The following is a 21,640-nucleotide window of genomic DNA, read 5'->3' on the forward strand; positions in this document are numbered from 1 at the left end:
AAACATTTTGTTAAGTCATGAAGACAATTTTTGATCTACTTGAAAAGGAGTAAATTAGGATATTTCACTTTGAAACTGCTTCCACTAATAGAAAAGTACTTGATTATCCTATGGTCTGAAGCTCAGAATGTTTGGTTTACAAATGTTTTCTAAAATAGTAGACTTCCTAGTGCTCAGAAATTACATCTGAAGGACCAAGGTAACTTAATTTTACTAATGTGGTTGGAATAGTGACATTGGGTAATTTATTCTGCCAAACTGATCAAGAAATCCTCCTGTGGTTTCTGCACCGTATAGTGTGCAGCATGTGTGAGTGTAAAGACAGAAGAGGTCCCGTCAGTGTCACTGCTTCCAAAATGCTTTCTTTTGGGGTTGAACTCAGGGGCACTCGGCCACCGAGCCACACCCCCAGCCCTATTTTGTATTTTATTTAGAGACAGCGTCTCACTGAGTTGCTAAGCACCTCGCCTTTGAGGAGGCTGGCTTTGAACTCGGGATCCTCCTGCGAGCTGCTGAGATTACAGGTGTGAGGTACCACACCAGGCTCCAAAATGCTTATTCTTGCCCCCAAGTCTGTTGTTTCAATAAGCACAAAAGGTACTTCTTTAAAATAACCCCCGTTGCACCTAGGATTTATTTGTTTCAAATGCAGAGGTAGGGTAGGCCTGAGGATGTCTCGGCCACAGAAGCCAGTCCTCACTCAGAAGGCGCAGCTGAGCTGGTCACAGGCAGCACTCGGACAGGCGTGGGCTTCCTCATTCAGAGCGACAGGACAGCCAGATGTCTAGACAACCTGCAGGAGGGAGCCGAGTGCTCCCCTGTAGAAAACGAAGGTGCAGATGAGGAGGAACCAGGCTGAAGCGCACACTGCAGCTGACCAGGCCGAGGAGGAGGGGTCCTCTGGGTGGCAGGGCCTCAGCAGAGCATCATTACAGTTCAAGACACGAGGGGGATCTAGCATCCTAAGCAGCAAGAGTTCCCATTACAATTACAATGCTTCATTAGGCAGCAAGATTTTCTAGCTGGAAGGCACATTAAAAATAACATAACAGTAACTTACTAAGACAACGGAGTCGGCAGCGAGCACTCTTTAGGAGCAGAAGTACAGCTGTATTGACCAGAACCAGCCCAGCAGAGGCAGCGCTGGGGCCCGGAGCTGTGAGGGGAGGGTGGGTGAGGAGTGGGCGCTCAGGGTTGGCGTCAATGATTCTTCAGCACTTATAGCCACAGTCCCCTTTCAATGAAGACCCCAAGTCCTCTATGTGACAAGGAGATTTCAAATTGTAGGGAATTACAAAAACATTTATTGTCGGTATTGCACCAAGGTCAGACCAAGTGCACGGATCACTGAGTGGGGTGGTCCACCCCTTGGTTATCAAGTTAACTAGGCAGAAGGCAAAAAGGATGATCAGAGAGTCTCTGACTTCTTTACTTTGGCTATGTGCCCATAATTTGTGTAAGAATAAATAGTATGCATTAAGTCAAATCAGAATTAAAATTTGAAACAAGAAAAAAAAAAAGAGACAATAGTCTGGTATTCTTAAGGCAAAACAATCTCTTTAAATAGACACCTTTATTACATCCACAGGCGATAAAATCCCAGAGCTACTGTCAGGCATGTAAATACAGACCCTGTAAGAAAAAATAATTGAGTACTATTAGTTCTACTACAGCTCCTTGAGGGAACATGTTACACTGCATCAGATATTGTAAGTAGGGGCTGGGGATGTAGCTCAAGCGGTAGCGTGCTCGCCCGGCATGCGCGGGGTGCTGGGTTTGTTCCTCAGCACCACATAAAATAAAATAAAGATTTTGTGTCCACCAAAAACTAAAAAATAAATATTAAAAGATTCTCTCTCTCTCTTAAAAAAAAAAAAGATTGTAAATAAGCTAGAGGTGACCTGAAGTGCGGGGACCTCTGCTTATTAAGGAAACATATCCAACTACCTCTCCGCTATGGGGGAAAAACCAAAAAAAACACAGAAACTTGTCTGCTCACTAATAGGCCAAGGAACATCTGCCTGTTAAAAACAAACTAACTCCTTATCTTGAGACCATCATCTTCAAAGTACAAATATATTTAATATTCACGAGAACTTCTCAAGAAAGTTTATAATCATTGGGGCTGGGGATGTGGTTCAAGCGGTGGCACGCTTGCCTGGCATGCTTGCGCCCGGGTTCGATCCTCAGCACCACATACAAACAAAGATGTTGTGCCCGCCGAAAACTAAAAAAAAATAAATATTAAAAAATTCTCTCTCTCTCTCTCTAAAAAAAAATTATATATATAAAAAAAGAAAGTTTATAATCACAAAGACTCTGGGTCACAAAGCATACATATATGTTTGTACATCCACATAGATGTATGCAAACACATATACATGTGAATGATTCAGGTACACATATTTTAATATATATAGTTATAACTTTAAAATATCTGATTAATCTAAGCTTTTAAAACCGATCTGAAATAATTTCTGCATTGTTTGATTGGCTGTAGCGCTGGGGACTGAACCCAGGGCCTTATGCATGCTAGGTTAGGTGGTCTACCACTGAGCCACATCCCCATCCCCGGGTGGGAGGGAGGTACTGGGGATTGAATCCCAGGGCACTTTACCACTGAGCTACGTCCTCAGTCCTTTATTAAAATTTTAAATTTTGAGATGGGGCCTTGTTAAGGTGCTGCTGTGCCACTGCTCAGCTTATGTTTTTGTTTCTGATACATGAATCTACATTCCCTCTTTTGGCTCAAAAATTGCAAATGCAAAATGACCCCTTAAAAGGAGTATTATCAATCAAAGCAGAAAGATCACAACTCAAATACCTTCTCTTTTATTCATAAAATATTTCCTTTGTTGAATTCCTCTAAAATCCCAATAGCCATAATCCAATGATATTTATGATATAATTTATGACTTGTTCAATTGTAAAGTACACCATTATTTTTATTTTACTAGTGAGTAAAGAAAGGATAGTAAGAAAGAAAAAAATACCAATGAAAGTATAATACTTCATCTATTGAAAATTACAAGAAGCTTTCCATGAAAAGAAGTGCTAGAATCAATGAAATGCATTATTTGACTTCTGTAAAGTTTGACGTATTTCCTTGCCATGTTGTTTGAACACTCAGACACCAGACAGCTTACCTGCTAGATACTTGATGGTGTCGAGCTTGTGCGACTCAAGCATGGTTTTGAGGCCAGCCACCTCTGTTTCTATCTTCCTATCTGTCTGCGTCAGGGCGCGATCCTGCTGGGCATGCTTTCAAAACAAAGAGCTTCAGAGCATTAGGAGGCTTCAGGTCCTGGCCCCTGCCCTCCACCCCAGAGCACCTTCCTGTTGGGGAGCCCCCGGGCAGCCTAGGGGAGACCAGGGGCTATGCTTTAGGTCTCCAGGCCTCAGTTTCCCTCCGACTAGGAAAACAAAAACAGACCCCTACGACCTTTGGCCGCCTTTCACACAGGCTACTTAGAGAATCAAAAGCGATAACCCGTGTGCAAACCTTTCGTGAACTAGAGGTTGCCGAGCCTGGTGAAGCATTACGAAGCCAGTCTGCCCTCAATACAATGACTGTGTTCCCTTCCTCTGACAGAGAAGTGCAGTCTTAGGTAATCCAAAAGTGACCCTGCTTGCCTTGACGTTATTTCTAGTCCATGTTGGTGATTTACAGCTTTCTTCTGTAGTTCAGACATCAAGTGCTTCATTAATACCAGGCTTAGCTACCAAGGGTCTCTTTGTGTCCTTCCCCAAATCAACACAGTTAAACCAGGTGTACATTCACCCTCAAAGAGGTCGACATTAGTTAGGTAACTGCATTCAGGTCTGAAACCAAGACAAGGCTTCACCGAAAACCCTAGGACAGGCCAGCAGTTTCCTACCATCACCAATTCAGGCAACGGACAAGGAAGTGGACGCTTAAGTGTGTTCAAAAGTATTCCAGAGCAACACCCCAGAGTTCTCTCATGGAAGCCTCCTAAGAGATTTCACAGGTCCCTCGTGTGAGCGCTGGGGCCTGAACCAGGCCCACGCTGAGCACGTGCTCTCCCACTGAGCTACATCCCAGCCTTTGAGGGAGGAGAGAGGAAAAGGAGTGATGCAGTCCGTAAATTAAAAAATAAGACAAGGTCTCCTTTCCTTACTATTTGTCAATCACAGATTTAAACTTTCATTAAGATCCAGTATTTTGTTAAGTGTAAAATACTCAACTTCTGGGTACACACCAAAAGAACTAAAAATGGGCTCAAGAGATATTTACTTTCCATGTTTGTTGTAGCATTAACAATAGCAGAAAAGGGAAGGAACTCAGGTGTCCACCGACAGGTAAATAAGTAAAATGTGGTATAAATATGCAATGGGATACAATCAAGTTCTGAAAAGGAAGAAATTCTGTCATGTACAACAATGTGGGCGAACCCTGGGGACACTGTGCTAAAGTGAAACAAGCCAGCAACCAAAGGCCAGCACCGCATGATTCCGCTTACAAGAAATTACCTAGAATAGTCAAACTCTAAAGAAAGGAAACAGACTGGGGGTTGCCAGCAGCGGCAGGAGGAGGGAGTGTGGAGTTAGTGTTAAGGGATACAGTTTTAATTTTGCAAAATAAATACCACTGAACCATAATCGTAAAAATGTTTATTTATTTGTTTGTACTAGAGAGGGAATCCAGGGTGCTTAACCACTGAGCCACATCCCCAGCCCTATTTTGTATTTTATTTAGAGATACGGCCTCACTAAGTTGCTTATTAGCACCTTGCTGTTGCTGAGACTGGCTTTGAACTCAAGATCCTCCTGCCTCAGCCTCCCAAACTGTTGGAATTACAGGCGTGTGCCACTGTGCCTGGCTCAAGATGGTATTTTTAATATTATGTATGTTGTTTTTTTTAAAAAATATTCAGTTTTTAGTTCTAGGTAGATACAATATCTTCATTTCACTTTTATGTGGTGCTGAGGATGCTTCATGCATGCCAGGCAAGCACTCCACCACTTGAGCCACATCCCCAGCTCCTATATTATGTATATTCTACCTCAATTTTTAAAAACCTCATGACATAAAGCTGCATATCTTTCCACAATACATAATTACGAATGACAATAACTATGAACAGGATGAAATGAAGATGGATAAAACGACAAAGAAAAGTCAAAGTGTCATTTCTTACCAATTCCATGATTTCTGTCCTCAATTCCAGCAGCTTCCTTTCGTTCAATGTGTACTGAAATAGACACATAATGCACGTCAGACCCTGGTCCCCCTGAGGGCCCCCTCTCTCCTCTGCTGCCTTCGAGGTTCTGGTCTCAGTCCTCCCTAGATCACCCCGACACAGAAACCCCCTGGGGACACAGCAGCCTGCTCCCTGTTGCTCAGATTCTGTTACTCAGCTTTTTTTTTTTTTTTTTTTTTTAATATTTATTTTTTAGTTTTCGGCAGACACAACATCTTTCTTTGTATGTGGTGCTGAGGACCGAACACGGGCCGCACGCATGCCAGGTGAGAGTGCTACCGCTTGAGTCACCTCCCCAGCCCCTCAGCTTTCTTATTCATACTTCCTGCCCTGATCCTCGGATCTCCTTCTGTCACTGGTCGCCTCTCTACTGTGGTACCAGGTAACAACCTGCACTAAGTCCCACTGGTGCAGTAGCACTTCATGGGACTGATTAGATGGAGGCGGAGCCTCAGGCTTTTTGGCTCTGAGAGGCCAAAAATGGCAGAAAACCAATTCAAGTTAGGAGCTGTCCCATCAGCTGTAAGAAAACAAGTCAGCACTGAGTGAAGAGAAAGACCAGGACAATAGAAAGCTGGGGAAAAGATAGCTCCAAGGAATGTTCTCTGTGACACAGACACTGCACTGTGATTATAAAACACAACACAAAAATGGGAGAAACACTAAGCTCCTGCCTGTGGGTTCAACAGAACAATACTCCTGCTCTGGCATGGTCACACCCAGTCACAAAGGAACCTACCCGCTCCAACCCTAATTAAAACGGCCCCTGCCTCGCCTCTGGCTTTTAGTATCTGTGAAAGGATTTAGTACAGTTTTATTGACCCTAAAATCAAAATCAGACGTATCTCCTCAGTAGTGGGCATTAGGATTTAATCAAGCAAATGGCACATTGTAGTTTAAATGAAGATTTTTAGGACTTAAATTAACGTTCTTATAAAGGAAAAAGTTAATGCTTTGAAATATCTAGGAAATTTCTGGGTATAAAATGTTCCCCTAGGAACTACCTGAACTAAGCAACTGGTAGTCAGTCCCTCCTAGAACTATCAGGGAATAGAGTATAAAAATACCATTTCTTAGAAGTAAAACAAAACAAGAAACTGACAAAAAATAAACAATGCCCAACCCCAAACTCAACTAGTTGCAAGACCAACAAAGAACGTTCCCCAACACCAGGGTTTCAGACCAGGCATTAGGCATCAAGCTGCCACCAGGGGGCAGGGTGGAGCTGGATTTTCCGCACACCTTAAAGCACCAGCCCTGACTTGGCACAGAAGAGAAGAAAGCCTGGACATGCCACAAGGTAGAAATGACACTCACGTGGGGTTCCCTCTCCCCGAGCCCCAAAACATTTATATACCACCCTGCTTTTGAAACTGGCTACAAATGTTGCCACAGTTCATTTAACTTTTAATTTAGTAACCTCACTAAAGGAATTAGAAGGCCAAATGACTCATCTCCACCAAGGCATGTTACCTACACAGGAGCTAACATGCTACTGCAGGTTCAGCATCACCAGGAACAGCTTCCCAGCTAGGTGAGTAAATCACAGATTCATGGCTTTAATCGACCTTCACTTCCCATGTTCTAATCTCCTAGATGTGCTTTTTACCAGCTTGATTGCTGTTCTAAATCAAATGAATTCAGACTTTTCTTAAAAACATGACCCAGGAGAATAAAGGTAACCAGAAGCGTCTCTCCTAGGTGGCAGTCATGTGCTGGCGGTCACTACTGTTTTAGGGAGACTAGGTGATTTCATCTCATGAGGAACATGGGCGTGAAATTGTTTTGTATAATGAAGTTCAATTTAACTCTTGAGGTCCAGCAGCAGTTCCAAAATACAATCATGCATTTACCTGGGTTGCAGTATTACTCATTTACCATTACAGCACGCATCGACTAAAGGGAAGTTGTGAAAAATGAGCCTGCACAGGCGGTGTCTGCAGGTGCATCCGCACCAGTTCACGCTGGGAAAATGCCCCATGTGCCCACTTGTCATGAAGCCAAGGACAAGAAAGGTACCTAACTAACATGGCCACCTAGAGAAAGCCTGAGCAGAGAGGTGAATGCCTAGACAGGTTAAAAACCAAACCCAACACACGCATCTTCAACGTAACACCTTCTCTCTGTATTTAACAGACAATATACAGGGGTGCAGCTCCATGGTATAGTGCTTGCCTAGCCTGGGTTCGACCCCAGCACCACACACAAAGACAAAACAGAAATATGTTTTTTTGTATTTATTTTTTTAGTTGTAGTTGGTCACAATACCTTTAATTTATTTATTTTTATGTGGTGCTGAGGATCGAACCCAGGGCCTCGCATGTGCTGGGCGAGTGCTCTACCGCTGAGCCAAAACCTCAGCCTCAGAAATGTTTTAATCCAGAATTTGTGTAGAATTTAGTATTATTTAATATTACTCATCTGAAATAATCAACTTTTTCAAAATGAGGGCCTGCAGAGATTTAAGTCAGTATTAAATAGATCAAGATTGAGTTTAAATTGCTTAAAATTATCTAGTATCTCTGAAGCAAAGGTTTAAACCCAATTTGAACAAGATTTTAATTTTAGCGTTACTTTTTTTTTTTTTTTTTGGATACTGGGAATTGAACTCAGGGCGCTTCCACTGAGCCACAGGGCGCTTCCACTGAGCCACGTCCCCAGGTCTTAATATGTATTATTTAGAGACAGGGTCTTGCTGAGTTGTTAGGGCCTTACTAAGATGCTGAGACTGGCTCTGAACTTGTGATCCTTCTGCCTCAGCCTCCTGAGCCACTGGGATTACAATCATGGGCTACCCTGCCCAGCAATTTTGAAAGCATCAAATTTAAGCCCTGTTCCAAAACAGAGTGAAAAGGTGTTGTCCAACACTAAAAATTGGTAAATACTTTAACAATACTTGTGACATGTATGCAAACTTAGGACTTAACTAAGCACTCCATCCTGAAAAGAAATGAATGCGTTATTTATTTATTTTAAAAATATTTATTCTTAAACTTTAGGTGGACACAATTTCTTTATTTTACATTTCTGTGGTGCTGAGGATGGAACCCAGTGCCTCGTGCATGCCAGGCGAGCGCTCTACCACTGAGCCACAGCCCCGGCCCCTCATGATTTATTTTTCATAGAAGAACATACCAATTCTTTTACTCTGCTTTTTTCCAGATTGAAGTCTAATTTGGTATCTGTCCGGACTTTGATCATTTCATCCTAATAGAAAGGCAAAAACAAAGAGAAATCCACAGTCAGAAATCCACCGCTCCTGAGGACCTGAGCCCAGGACACCTGCCCAAGGGAGCCAGCCAGGGAAGGGCACGGCCGGCGGGGCCAGGGCTCACAGTGTCAGGGGACTGTGCAGGAGCCAGGCTGGCCTGTCTTCAGGCTTCCAGCCACATGTAGAGAGTCCCCTCCAAGAGGCATGCCAGCCCAGAGTGGGTCACTACTGCTTTCTGTGTTGCCCAGGGCCGCCCTCAAACTCCTGGGTGGCAGGGGACCACGGGTGCCTTTGACCTCCAGATGTCCTATATAATCCCCCTGCAGAATTCAGGAATCAAGCAGCTCCCCAGATAACTATGGAAAGCCAAGATGAAACGTTAAGCTCTGGTTTAATAAAGCCTTCTTTTTGAAACTCATCAAAATCTTTTCTTTTTTAAAATCAATACTCTTTCCTCCTTAAAAAAACAAACCAAACCAAACACAGCTGGCCTGGTAACTATTTAAAAATCACATGTAATTTTCTAAAGAAAGTCACTTTTAAGAGAAATCTAAGGGCTCCATTTGGTTATTTCACAAACATTTTGATTTAAAATGATTTAACTCCTCCTAGAAGGCAATTTTGTTATTGAATTTGGTTAGACACTGGTGACTTATTCATTGGCTGTGTTAAGTCTTGCAATTTTTCACCAAGAATTAAGTTTTTAGAAGTATATATTTCTAACATTATGCTTATAAAATTTTAAAAAGTCAGCATATAGGAAAGAGAATCTTACCATTACTTGTTGCTTTAATTGATGTAGTTCAAGTTCTATTTTCTAAAAACACATTAAAAAGAAACAAGGATGTGTTTAGAAAGTTGTAAAGAGTAACAAGAATGTTTAGAAAGTTGTAGGAAAAACATAAAACTTGATAATCTACAAATACTACAACATGTATTTATGCACAAGTTCTTAAACTTTTTCCCTCATTTAGCACAAACTTGACAATATTCAGAGCTCAAATGTGTCATAATCTATGCCTGTGCAGACCTTGAAATTAGTTTTAATTCATCTTGAAGGTTGTGTAAAATTAGTGACGTAACTGCTTTTTTTTTTGGTACCAGGGACTAAACCCAGGGCGCTTATCCATTGAGCCACATTCCTAGCCCTTTTTATCTTGAGACAGGGTCTTGCTAAGTTGCTGACGCTGGCTCTGACCTTGCAATCAATCCTCCTGCCTCAACTTCCTGAGCTGCTGGGATTACAGGTGTGTACCACTGCACTTGGCTACACAACTGTTTTAACATTTGCTTGCAGTAGTAACCTTGCTTTCTTTAATATTTCCTTCAAAAACATTTTTTTCCAACTAATTCTGCCCTCAATAACTGATTTTGAGGATGACTCTGAGAGTTCAGACTTCACCTTTGAAGGATAAGGTTTCTTATGAGGTTAAAATCAACAGGCAATAAATAGCCTTCCCTTATGGGCTTTAAACAGGATTGAAAATAAAAGGAAGATGCAAAGAGAACGATTACTTAAATGCTGACCCACGAGCCACGTGCCTTGCCTGGAGAAGGGAGGGGGACCTGTGCAGCAGCATGTGACCTGGACAGCCCTCAGCTGGGCATCGTTCCCACACACACCCCAGGAGGACAGAATGGCATACTTCTGTGGCACTGCAAACACTGACATGACTGAGGTCACCAGCAGGACCTTGAGATGGGTGACGCTCTGCCCCCGCATCTCCTCAGGGTGCATTCTTGGAAGTTCGTGGCGGTACACACTTGTGCACTGCCCATCTGGTGTACTGCCCATCTGTGTGTGTGTGTGTGTGTGTGTTTTATCTCGGTGTCTTTTTTTTTTTTTTTTTGGTATTGAGGATTGAACTCAGGGGCACTCAACCACTGAGCCATATCCCCAGCCCTATTTTGTATTTTTATTTAGAGACAGGGTCTCACAGAGTTGCTTAGCACCTTATTGTTGCTGAGGCTGGCTTTGAACTCTCGGTCCTCTTGTCTTAGCCTCCCAAGCTGGTGGGAACATAGGCATATGCCACCGTGCCCAGCTCAGTGTCTTAATGTAACGTATTTTATGAGTGGATCTGTAGTTTTTACCTCATTTTCTGCTCTGAGAGCTGAAAATTCACTCTTCTCCAAAATGATCATATCCTTTTTCACATTAGCAATCTTAGACATTATTTGTTGAAGAGTGATCTCCTAGAAAGAGAGAAATGACACATACAATCCAGTGAGCCCAGCAGTCCACCTCCTGCTGTCTGTACCTGCTGTCATCGCCACAAGGAACTAGACAGATATGGACTGGAGGGGGCTCAGTAAGGTCACCACTATTCAAGGTGAGAAAACGGGGAGAACAAACCATGCAACAGATCACCACCAGGTGAATCACAAGTCTGTGGACCAAGGACACGACTCTGGCCACATCTCCATTTATTGAAGTACCCTGACCAGGACAGACAGCTTTTGAGCATAGTGAACTTTTAAGCATGAAGAGTCTAATTTTATGCTCTATTCTCTTTTGCCTCCTATGGTTAAAATTACTATATATTTTTCAACCAACTATTATCTGAAAAGTTTCATGAATACTTATTACAAATAACATCCCACTTTCAGATTTCCAGTTTGCTCACCCACCAGGACCACACTAACCTGCTGTACCTTGGTGACCATGTCTTTGTAGACGATGTTCATATTGGTCTCCATGATCTTGACCAGTGCAGAGACAATGATTTCTGCTTGTTGAGTAGTAAAACCTAAGAATGCACACACACGAATATGATCACACTCGGAAGAACGCAGCTATCAAGATAAGACAATCCATGGCCCACGTGAATGTTCCGTTCTGAACCCAGAAACAAGAGGGAAGCAGCGGGCAGGAGGGCGGAGCTGAGAGCCACAGCTGGGATGTGCCTGTCACCCTGACAGGTAAGAAACATCTCAGATGTCCCACACCCAGACAGGTGCCCAGGTCATTAAGATCTCCAACGCCCATCCCGCCGCCAAAACTCATGTCTTCAGATGGGTCTGCCAAGTGATAAAAGGCTGACTCCAAATTACAGATGCAGGACTGTTTTACAAGTTGTTGTTTGGGGTGGTGCCAGGCACAGGACTCCCAGCTTCAGGATGCCAGGCACGCACCTCACTACTGAGCTACATCCCCAGACTGTTTCGATCATTTATCGAAGATTCATGGAAATTTTATTTTCTCCTTTATATTTCTCTAAATTGTCTAAATTTTCTATGGTGGACAATTTATCAGATTATTGACTGTACAAATGGTAATCTAGCTGTTAATGTAAATGGGGTTCACGTGTCTCTGAAGCTTACATGTTTTCTCTTTTTCTCAGTCGTCTTTTCCCTAAACTTCTTCTTGATCTCCCCCTCCACCATATCTACTTCCTGATCTGCCCTCCCTCATCTAATTTCCTCTGAATCACTTCTATAAAAGCACCCTGTTCCTATGGCTGGGCAGAGTCACAGCCTTTGGGACAGGAGTCCCCCATGTTTCTCCTTTGGTAGTAAAGCAATAAACCTTCTTTTCCCATTTTCTCAAAACCGTGTCTTCCTCACTGCAGTGAAGCCAAGGACTGAGCTTTCAGCAACATTAACTTATTTAATGCTAAATGATAAAATCAGTTCTTTCATTTTTTTTTCCCTCAACATTTTCCTTCAGTCAATAGTCTGGGAGGTCCAAGTTGGATAAAAGATATTTTTTAACACTCAACAAATGATGGTGAATCAAATTATAGAGATTCACAACTTGGCATTGTTAATGTTTTTAATAACTGTTGTCTGTAACTCATATTTCATGTAGAAAATTTAACAAAATATTTAAAACTTGAGTGCCCGAAGAGCAAATTCCTTCTATTAAATGCTTCAGAAGAATCAGGACATTCTAAAGAATACACATTCTGTTTGTTTGAATAGTAAAATAATCTGTTTGGATAAGATTAAACATGGGACTATAATTAACAACGATGTTGAAAGGAGAAGAAAGGACCTCCAAAGATCTACCAATGTATTCAAAAGTCTTTTATTTTTCAAAATGTGTGTTAAGCACATCTTGAAGAAACACCCAGAAGGGTCCCCACCAAAATGCTCATGGTCTAGCTCTGGGATACTGGGCTCTGAGGTTTTTTGGTTTTCTTTTCTGCCTTCCTAATATTTAGAAAATGATCATATTATTTTGCAACCTTTAAAACTTTACTAAGAGTTCTTGGTTAAACGTAATTAGGACTTAACAGTTATGAGGAAAAGAAAAAGATAGACATCCCATTAACGTGTACTTTTTATGTATCAGTTAAAAATAAATTTATTTAAAAAGGAAGAAAAAGAGATACAGAACTTACACAGATGATAAAACAAAACCAAAGCCAAACAGTTAATAACCACCCGTGGGAGAAGAAAGGGATATGAAAAAGCGGAAGTCAAGCTTTAAACCTATTGCAATTTGCAAGAACGAGAGAACAGGACACACTCGGACAGTCAGATGGCAGACTTCTAGGAAGTTCTGCTCATCAGGGGATAGGTTCTGGATAAAGAGCACAGAGTGTTCATTTAAGAGCCTCCCTGGGCTCCACCCTTGCCAGTCATCTGAAGCCCCTCCCCATCCAGGGAAAAGCCCCTTCCACAGGCCCCAGGGTAGGGTCTTCAAAGATCTTTAAAGATGATCTTTAAAGATGCAAATATCCATGGTCTAGGTTTGAAGTCAAGATAAGTAGAAATATTTCCCCTTGCAAGATAAACACACACTTCTCATTCCCACTTTCCTTTTAAAGTCTGAGCTGAAAGAGGTTTTGGTAAGGCCTATTATTTTAAGTTTGACAAAAAAAAGTTGTGAAACACGTTATATAGCACTTAATGGTTTGACCAAATTGCATTCATGGACATTATTTCATTTAAGTGCTCAAAAGGTTCTTTGGAATTCTTATTAGGCTCATGCTACAGAGGAGCAAATGAGAAGAAGTTTCATTTCATTACAGTTATGTCAGTAGAAGCTGGCAGAGGCGGGGCTTGAACCCTGTGCTTTGGACACCACCACAGTCACAGAACTACTCTGTTCACTGTGGTCTTCTAGGGGGTAAGGGGATTACCATTTTCTTCCAGCAGGCACACCACGGCATGGGTGTCAAAGTAGAGGTTCCTAATCCCAGAGGAGGTGAACTCGGTCCTCCTGTGCTCCAGCTGCAGGCACCCCGCAGACAGGCTCAGCTCTGGAATGGAAAGGAGAGCAGGGTCAGAACAATGTGGCCTCCCCCTCAGCTGCAGGCCTGGTGACCCTGCTGAATTTCCAACCCATCACAATCTTCCTATTTTTGAGGTCAGGATACCTGAGGGACAGAAGTCCCTCTTCAGGTGGCTGGCTGAAACTGGCTAGATAGAGATGGCTGCTAGTGTCCCTCAGTCAACTTCTAATGTCACTATAATCCCAACTGCATGCTAAATGACACCCCTAGTGCCATGACAGCAGACAAATGCCATGACAATGACAACAGAAAAGAGCCAGAAAAGAAGCAAAAAGTGGTGCCTGAATACCTGGAAGACCCACGCCCATTCCCAGAAAACCCACGGACACCCCTTCCCTTGATCAGCATGCCTCTCCCCCGTTTCTCTTTATATATATGCTATACAGACATATGGATATACATGCCCACACAGAGACCGGGGGAGAGAGATTTCTCCCGCCCCACCACCACACACACCAGGGTGTGGGAAGGGGAGTTCTGATATCTGTCACCTCCATTCTGGGCCAAGAGTAAACGTCTCTCTTACTGCTCTATCAGTGCTTGGTGGTGACTGGTTCACAATTCTGAGGGAGAAAAAGGAGCCAGGCTTTGGAGTAACAGTAAACAAAAGCAGCTCAGCATCCTCAGTCTAACAAGGCACACCCCAAAGCCACTGCTGTGTTTGTTTGTTGTGCAGAGGATGGAAACCTGGGCCTATGGTGTGCCAGGTGGGCACTACCACTGAACCACACCAACACCCTGGCTATCTGGTTTTCCATAAGCTTTAAGGAGATAGAATCCATACACCACAGAATCCACCCATTTAAAATGTAAAATTCAATTGCTTCTATTTACAGAGTTGCTCGTCCACGTTCACCTTTAGAATACCTGCTTGACCCTTCCGCCCTCCCGGCCAACCCTGCAGTCCTTCCCTGCACATGGGACATGTGGAATGGCTTTGTTCCCTTAGTGCCATCCATCCTGTAGGAGGCACCAGGACGTTCTTTATATTCTGGGGTCATATTCCATTTTAGGGCTGTACCAAATACAGTTTATCTGCTCATTAGCTGAAGGACACGGGTGGTCTCCCCTTCTTGGCTATAGTGAATAGTTCCATGGCCACTGTGTTTTCAACTCTGGGAGTGAAGTGCTGGGTCACATGAGGGCTCCTTGAGTCCCAGGACTGCGGCTGTTTTCCAAAGCACTGTCCTACCTTACCTCTTCCCCAGGAGCCGAGGAGGCTTCTAATTTCTCCACATGCTGGTTAACCCTTGTTATAATGTTTTTAAACTGTTATCATCCTAGTGGGTATAAGTGGTTTCTCTTTGCGGTTTTGACTTTCATTCCCTGATGGCTAATGATGTTGATGTCTGTGTGCCTATGGACCATCTGTACATCTTCTTTAGAGAACTGTCAACTTAAGTACTTTGGCTATTTTTAATTAGGTCATTTGTCTTATTATCACTGAGCTGTAAGAATTCTTCATATATTCTAGATGTGAGTGGATTTTGGACATGGCTCTTCTTTGAGATAGATTGGTTCCTTGCACTTCCATATGAATTTTAGGATAAGCTTGTCAATTTCTGCAAAAAAGCCAACTGAGATTTTGAGAGGGACTGTGTTAAATCTATAGACCAATTTAGGAAGTACTACCACCTCAACAATATTAAGAATTCAGATCAATAAACATGGTAGGTCTCCCATTTATTTAGGCCTTTAATTTCTTCGATAATGCTTTTTAGTTTTCCGAGTGTTTTATGACTGTTGTCAAATTCATTTCTAAGTATTTTATTTTGTTTTATGTTATTGTACATGGAATCATTCTCATTTTCAGACAGTTTATTGCTGGTACATAAATACACAACTATTGTGCACACCGATCTTGCAATCCTGCTGACCTGGTTTATGAATTCTAACGGTTTAATGGATTCCTTAAGGCTTTCTCCACACAGATCTATGTCGTCTGAGAACAGTGACCACTTTACTTCTCCGATCCAACGTGGATGCCTTCTATTTCATTTTCCTGCCTAGCTGCCCTGCCAGAAGTTCCAGTAGGATGTTAAATAGAAGAGCAAAGCAGGTTCCCTTTCCTTGTTCCTGATCTTGGAAGTATACAGGCTTTTTCCATTAAATACGACATTAGTGGCGGTCTGTCTGTAGATGCTTTTTATCAGGTTCTATTCGTATTTTATTGAGGTTTTGTTTTGTAAAAATAAAATTTAAGAAAATCATGAAAGCACGTTAAATAGTTAAGTTCTTTCTCTGTTAAATGATCCTGGGGGTTCTGACTTTTATTCTATTAATGAGGTAATATGACATGAATTGACTTTAAGATGTGAAATGGATCTAACATCCCTGAGATACCCACTTGATCATGGTACGTAATATTTTTTTATATGTTGTCTGATAGTATTTTGTTGAGGATTTTTCTATCTGTGTTCATAGAGAATATTTTTCTGTAGTTTTCTTGTGGTATCTTTGCAAAAGCCTGTCCTTATTTTTTTTTCTTTTTTTGAGAAAGAGAGAGAATTTTTTAATATTTATTTTTTAGTTTTCGGCGGACACAATATCTTTGTTTGTATGTGGTTCTGAGGATCGAACCCGGGCTGCACGCATGCCAGGCCTACCGCCTAAGCCACATCCCAGCCCAAAAGCCTGTCCTTAGAGAGACGAGCTCTAACATTTTTATGCTATCTTTTTGATGAACCGTGATACATTTAACAGCAGATCTAAGGCCTTTTTATCTGAGGGAGGTTACACAGTACTGAAATGGCTTCTTGGTTTCTGGATTTCATGAACTATTAAAACAGTTTTAAAATTCTGTCAAGAAAGGACATTTAGCTGGGTTCAGAGGTGCATGTCTACAATACCAGCAGTGATTTGGGAGGCTGAGGCAGGAGGATCCTAAGTTTAAATTAAAAAAAAATATATAAATAAAGGGTTGGGGTGCTCAGTGGTAGACTGCCCCTGGGTTCAATCCTAGTACAAAAACAAAACCAAAACTAAAACTAAAACAAAACCAAAAACATTTCAACATAATAGCTTCTTATTACCATCATACTAAAAAAACATCTTGACACCAAAAAAGGGGAGAAAAAGAGTGAACAATCTAAATAAAGAATTTTATTTAATTTAAATTTAATAAACAGCTACTTATGTGTCTTTCCTCTTCTAACTATGCCATGGACTGGTGCTAGTCTGAGGCGGGGTGCTGTAGGAGTGGCAAGAAAGTAGGAGCCCTGTGCTAACTCAGATATCAAGTTTCTTTAGTGGCCAGAGTGACCAGCAAGATACTTGAGCCAATCAACTACAACTCTCCATCCTTCACTCCTAAATGGTCTATGACAACCACAGGAGGTAAAATGTGACATGGACAAGACCCCACAGATCTGACACTTCTCTGCCGCCTACAGCAATTGTTAGCAAACCATTGGCAGTTTGGGAGGAGAGTAGCAATGGTCATGGGGAGCTCCGAAATGAGCGTGAGATGTAATGACATTGTATCAGCACTGCTCGCTGAGACAGAATAGAAAAGGCACTGATGCCTGTGTTGATGGTAAAAACTGACCCTTTCATTCAAAGCGGAGCTGTTCTGAGCACAAGGCGCTTGCCCAGGAGCGCGCCCTTCTTCCCATTACAGCCACGCTATCCTTTCAGCTTGGCACCTACGCTGCTCCATGCCCTAAGCTTGGTGTGCTTTCCTCTCCTACCTGTTATACTGTTAGCATCCTTTCACATGCCTCTCATTTAACTGGGCAGTTTATTAAGCATACGTTATGTTCCAGGCCTGCATTACGTTTCACTTTATGATTCTCTCTGCTTCCTCCACCCAGATACGGGAGCAGCCTTACTGCTCCTGGTGTTCTCAGCCTGTACACGTGGCTCTGGGACAGCACCGAGTTTACTGCCACAGCGCACCATCTATGAGTCAAGCTGCCCAAGAGTACCCAGACTGACTCATTTTTTATCTTGTGCATCTAGCAGACGCCCTGAGGAAGGCCTGGCAAACTGCAAACGGAGGGAGATATTTAACATTTTGTAACTGAACTGTAATGGCTTCTAAGAACTGGATTATGAGACTGTTTAGAAAGAAACTCTGGGATTGACTCCTTTCTCCGCTTCACCTCATTTCTTCCCTTTTCATAAATAAGCACACTTAAATTTGGTATCTCTTTTCTTATCATGTATCTCCATCAGCCCTGAGACTGGAATTGGCCCTGATAAGAGACCAGGATCTGTCCTCCAGGGACAGTGGCAAGTAAATGAATAGATGAAACACTTCTCAAGGGGCCCTCTAAGGCCACCTCACCCACCCTAAACTCTGTTGGGCTGTCCCATGGGTCAGGGATCTTGAACACAGGACGTCTAGAATGGCTTGTGAAGAGTGACAGGGTTATTCTGGTCCCAAATTCCTTGTCTCTAATAACAAAATAATTCATGCAATTTAAAACATAACCTCCTACCACACCCACACCCATAAAGCAAATAACCATGCCACTATTTTCTAAGCAGAAGCTAAAGCTGATATGGACACTGCAGACCTTTATTTCTTTTTTTTCTTTTCCAAAAATGACTGGAACCAGACACAGCAAGCTTTTTTGAAAGAAACATTGCCTTTTGAAAAGTGGAGAAAAGGGCTGGCCACCTCTCCACTGGCACTCCGCCCTGCTGACAGAAGGGAATGCCATTTTGCTTTCTGTCAAAGGTCACCACCTGAGGACACAGTGCTCTGAAAGCCCACAGATAACCAAGGAGCAAGTGAATCAGCTGCATTAAAGTGTTAATAGGTAATTCTCCTTTCAGGAGACGTTTAGCATATCAAAAGGTTATTAAAAACCCACAATTGCAAAAGAAGCCCAAGGTTAGCCAGGTATGAATTTCCTACTCAACATGTCTTTAAGTGGACCTGCTAAGAAGCTGGGGGGAGTGGCTGGCAAGCCAATCACAGGACAGAAAAAAAAAAAAAAACCTGCTCATTAACAGATGGCTAGTGGGCAAACATGCTTCCTTAACCCTGTCTCTGTTCTGTTTCCCTGCTTTGATGCATTTACCCTTATTTTTAAGACTCTTGATGAATGAGAGTTTTGACACCATAACAACAGTACCACTTTGCTGGCACAATGTTAGCAAGCCTAGGACAAAGAAACTCTCTTGCCGGCAGTCTCAAATTATGAGAGGAGACCAGATCGGAAGTTACCCATTTATCAAAATAAGAGCAACCAAAAGACAAATACAGAAACAAAGGCCAAACCTACCCATACTGCTCCTAATCACTGCAGGACGCTAAGAGTTCAGTACTCCTTCCCACCTTTTGCGCACAAACTCCCTTGCTTTGTTGCTCTAATAATCAGCTTCTCCCCCAGCCAATGCTATTCTTAAATTTGAGATGCAGCCAAATGTTTATCAGACATTGCTATTGAAAAAAATATGAAAAAGGTGCGGTTCTTGATGGCCATTAATAGATAATGTATAGATTATCCCAAGTGATATGTGTACCAAGTTTGTTGATTACTCTCTATTTTTTTTATCAGCAATTTGTTTTCAGCAAATTCCAGCCTGTTTACTTTCCTATTCTCACGTAGTGCAGCGATCTCCTCCTTCACCTCCTTAATAAAATTCTACCTCCTCAATGAAGCCGACTGTGATTGATCACTGCTTAAATTCAAAACTGAAGACCCACTCCACTTCCCAACTCTTTCCCCGCTATTGTTTTCCTGTAGCCCTTATCAAATTAAAATCCAGGTATATGCAAAAAGTCTGGGGTAAGGGTTAGGTACACCACGTTTACGGCATCTCCTCTGCTGGAATGAAGCTCCTGAGGGGAAAGATTTTTGATTGCTAAATCCCAAATGTCTTTTAAAAAAAAGTGCCAGGCACAGGACAGGCGCAAGAGCTCCGCGAAGGAAGCTTCGAACTGTCAAACCCCCGCCCTCCCCGAGCTTCGCCCCCACGCGCGCACGCGCCCTGCACACGGCCAGCTCTCCCCGGCGCCTCCAGGTGCGAGCTGGGAACAGCAACCCATCCCAGGCGCCGGCGCGGGACCCTCCCGGTGGACGCGCAGCGCGCTCCCGGGGCCGCCGTCCGTCCTTGGCCCAGGACTCCCGGTCGCTGAGCCCAGCTCGCTGACTGCGTCCTCGAGGGCGGGCCAGACCTTCGCCCGCGAGCGCGAGGCGGCCGGGACCTCGGCTGACCCACGCTGCGCGCCGCCGGGCCTTCCCCCAGGGCACCGCCCGGCCCGGCACTCACCTCTCCTGCACGAAGCCAGCGCGGCCGCCACGCCGCGGCCTAGGTGGAGGGCGCCGCCCGCGCCCGCGCGGCCCAGCGCGCACCTCCACGCGCCGCCGCGCCCGGCCGCGGGGACGGCGGGGCCAGGACGCGAGCGCCCCCAGTCGGCCAGGGGCCTGCGCGGGGCGGCGGCGACCAGCCGCGGGGAGGGTACGAGCAGGAGGAGGAGCAGGGGCCGCAGCGACCCCAGCCCGCACGGCAGCGGGGAAACGCAGCGGCGCGTGGGGGTTCCGCGGCCGCCCAGGCTTTCGCCGCGGCCCGAGGGCAGGAAGAGCAGGAGCCGCCGGCGGCTCAGCGAGTGCTTCGGTCTCTCGCCCGCGACGGAGCCGCAGTCCATCCCCGAGAGGGTCACTGGCCCGGGCGCGCGCTCATGGCGCTCCCGCGCGGACCCGGACTCGAGTCCGAAGGCGGGAGCGAGCGTAGGCGGCAGCGCGGGGCCCGCCCGTCGGGGGCGGAGCGAGGCGAAGCCCCGCCCCTTCTGGGCTTCCGCGAGGGCCGTGCAGAGCCGGCTGGACCCTGTTGCTGCCAATATTTGCATGTTCATGATCCTGCATTTAATGATCCCGCCGCCCTCCTCAGCCCTGTGAAACGTCCCTGACCGCCAGACTGCCCTGTGTTTTACTGATTAACTCTGCTGGTCCTAAGTCCCCCCAAATGTGGCTCTGGGGTGCATTTTAAGGGATTATTAACTGGGCCACGGGAACGGCGCTTACACAGTCAATACACTTAAAGGCTAACGTTTCAGAGCTTTTGTTCCCGGATCAGAGTGCGGTCGACGTGGGAAGGTCGCAAGGTGGAATTTAAAACGCGGGCATGAATGTTAAATGAGACCTACTGGTGCAATAAAAGAATATTTGAAACTGGCAGGGCTCAGTACAGTGAACTTTCAAAATTCCTATTGCACCTTTCACAGTTACTGTTCTCTGGTGTAAATCCAGCAGATGTTTCTTGAATGAATGAGTGAAAGGGACGAGGCACCAGAGCAAGGGATATACAAAACCGAAAGCGATTGTTCTAGTCCTTCCGGAATCGTAATTAGTTCCTTTTTTATTAAGTACATAAAAACACATGCACATACAGACACGATGTAGAAGAATGTATTATATGAGCCATGACAGAATACTGTTATGGTCTAAGTCTGATCAATACAGATTATAGGTATAAGATATTGATAAGCAGAATAAGTAAGATACAATAGGATAATAGGAATGAGTACTGTGAGATGAGTAATGTTAAACTGCCCTAGTAATAAGTTAGAAGTAAGCCTAGAACATAATTCACCAGGATTGGGGCTGGGGTTGTGGCTCAGAGGCAGAGCACCTGTCTCGCCCATGTGAGGCACTGGGTTCAATCTTCAGCACCACATGAAAATAAATAAAATAAAGATATTTAAAAAAAAATAATAATAATTCACCAGGATTAAGCATAAGTAATGGCAGGATAATTATGTAACTGTAAGACATAGGATATAAGCTACAGGAAATAAGATATAAAACGATGTAAGATGATAAGTGTAAATCAGTTGGCCAGTATAGTTATAGATAATATAGGCTAATAGGTTATAGCCATAGACAAATATAGATTGATATAGCCATAATGACTAAAAATTTTTTTTAATATTTATTTTTTAGTTTTAGGTGGACACAATATCTTTATTTTGCTTTTTTTTTTAATGTGGTGCTGAGAATTGAACCCAGTGC

At 43.6% G+C, this 21,640-nt stretch overlaps 1 protein-coding gene across 2 annotated transcripts; it reads right to left on the reverse strand.

Moving 5' to 3' along the window:
• Nucleotides 1–601: 601 nt before the first annotated feature.
• On the reverse strand, nucleotides 602–20,393 carry Mcur1 (mitochondrial calcium uniporter regulator 1). Of its 2 annotated transcripts, XM_078020554.1 has the most exons (9): nucleotides 19,902–20,384; nucleotides 13,524–13,643; nucleotides 11,080–11,183; nucleotides 10,528–10,629; nucleotides 9,209–9,250; nucleotides 8,358–8,429; nucleotides 5,160–5,213; nucleotides 3,147–3,261; nucleotides 602–1,632 (listed from the first exon to the last, which is right to left on the reverse strand). In XM_078020554.1, exons 1-9 carry the CDS (start codon nucleotides 20,275–20,277, stop codon nucleotides 1,577–1,579), a joined length of 1,041 nt encoding a protein of 346 aa, XP_077876680.1. In that variant the 5' UTR covers nucleotides 20,278–20,384; the 3' UTR covers nucleotides 602–1,576. The 2 variants fall into 2 exon arrangements, with proteins under 2 accessions (XP_077876680.1, XP_077876681.1); XM_078020555.1 differs by lacking the exon at nucleotides 602–1,632 and having other exon boundaries at nucleotides 3,221–3,677; nucleotides 19,902–20,393.
• Nucleotides 20,394–21,640: the final 1,247 nt, after the last annotated feature.

Source organism: Ictidomys tridecemlineatus, chromosome 8, assembly GCF_052094955.1.
Source record: "Ictidomys tridecemlineatus isolate mIctTri1 chromosome 8, mIctTri1.hap1, whole genome shotgun sequence".
Classification (NCBI taxonomy): domain Eukaryota; kingdom Metazoa; phylum Chordata; class Mammalia; order Rodentia; family Sciuridae; genus Ictidomys; species Ictidomys tridecemlineatus.

Excerpts from the sequence above, each read along its gene's own strand:
- Mcur1 (XM_078020554.1), bottom strand. The coding sequence starts at position 20,277 with ATGGACTGCGGCTCCGTCGCGGGCGAGAGACCGAAGCACTCGCTGAGC. Across the intron at positions 13,644-19,901 it reads GCTGGCTTCGTGCAGGAGAG|AGCTGAGCCTGTCTGCGGGG; the intron begins GTGAGTGCCGGG and ends TTTCCATTCCAG. Across the intron at positions 5,214-8,357 it reads AAAGCAGAGTAAAAGAATTG|TACACATTGAACGAAAGGAA; the intron begins GTATGTTCTTCT and ends TGTCTATTTCAG.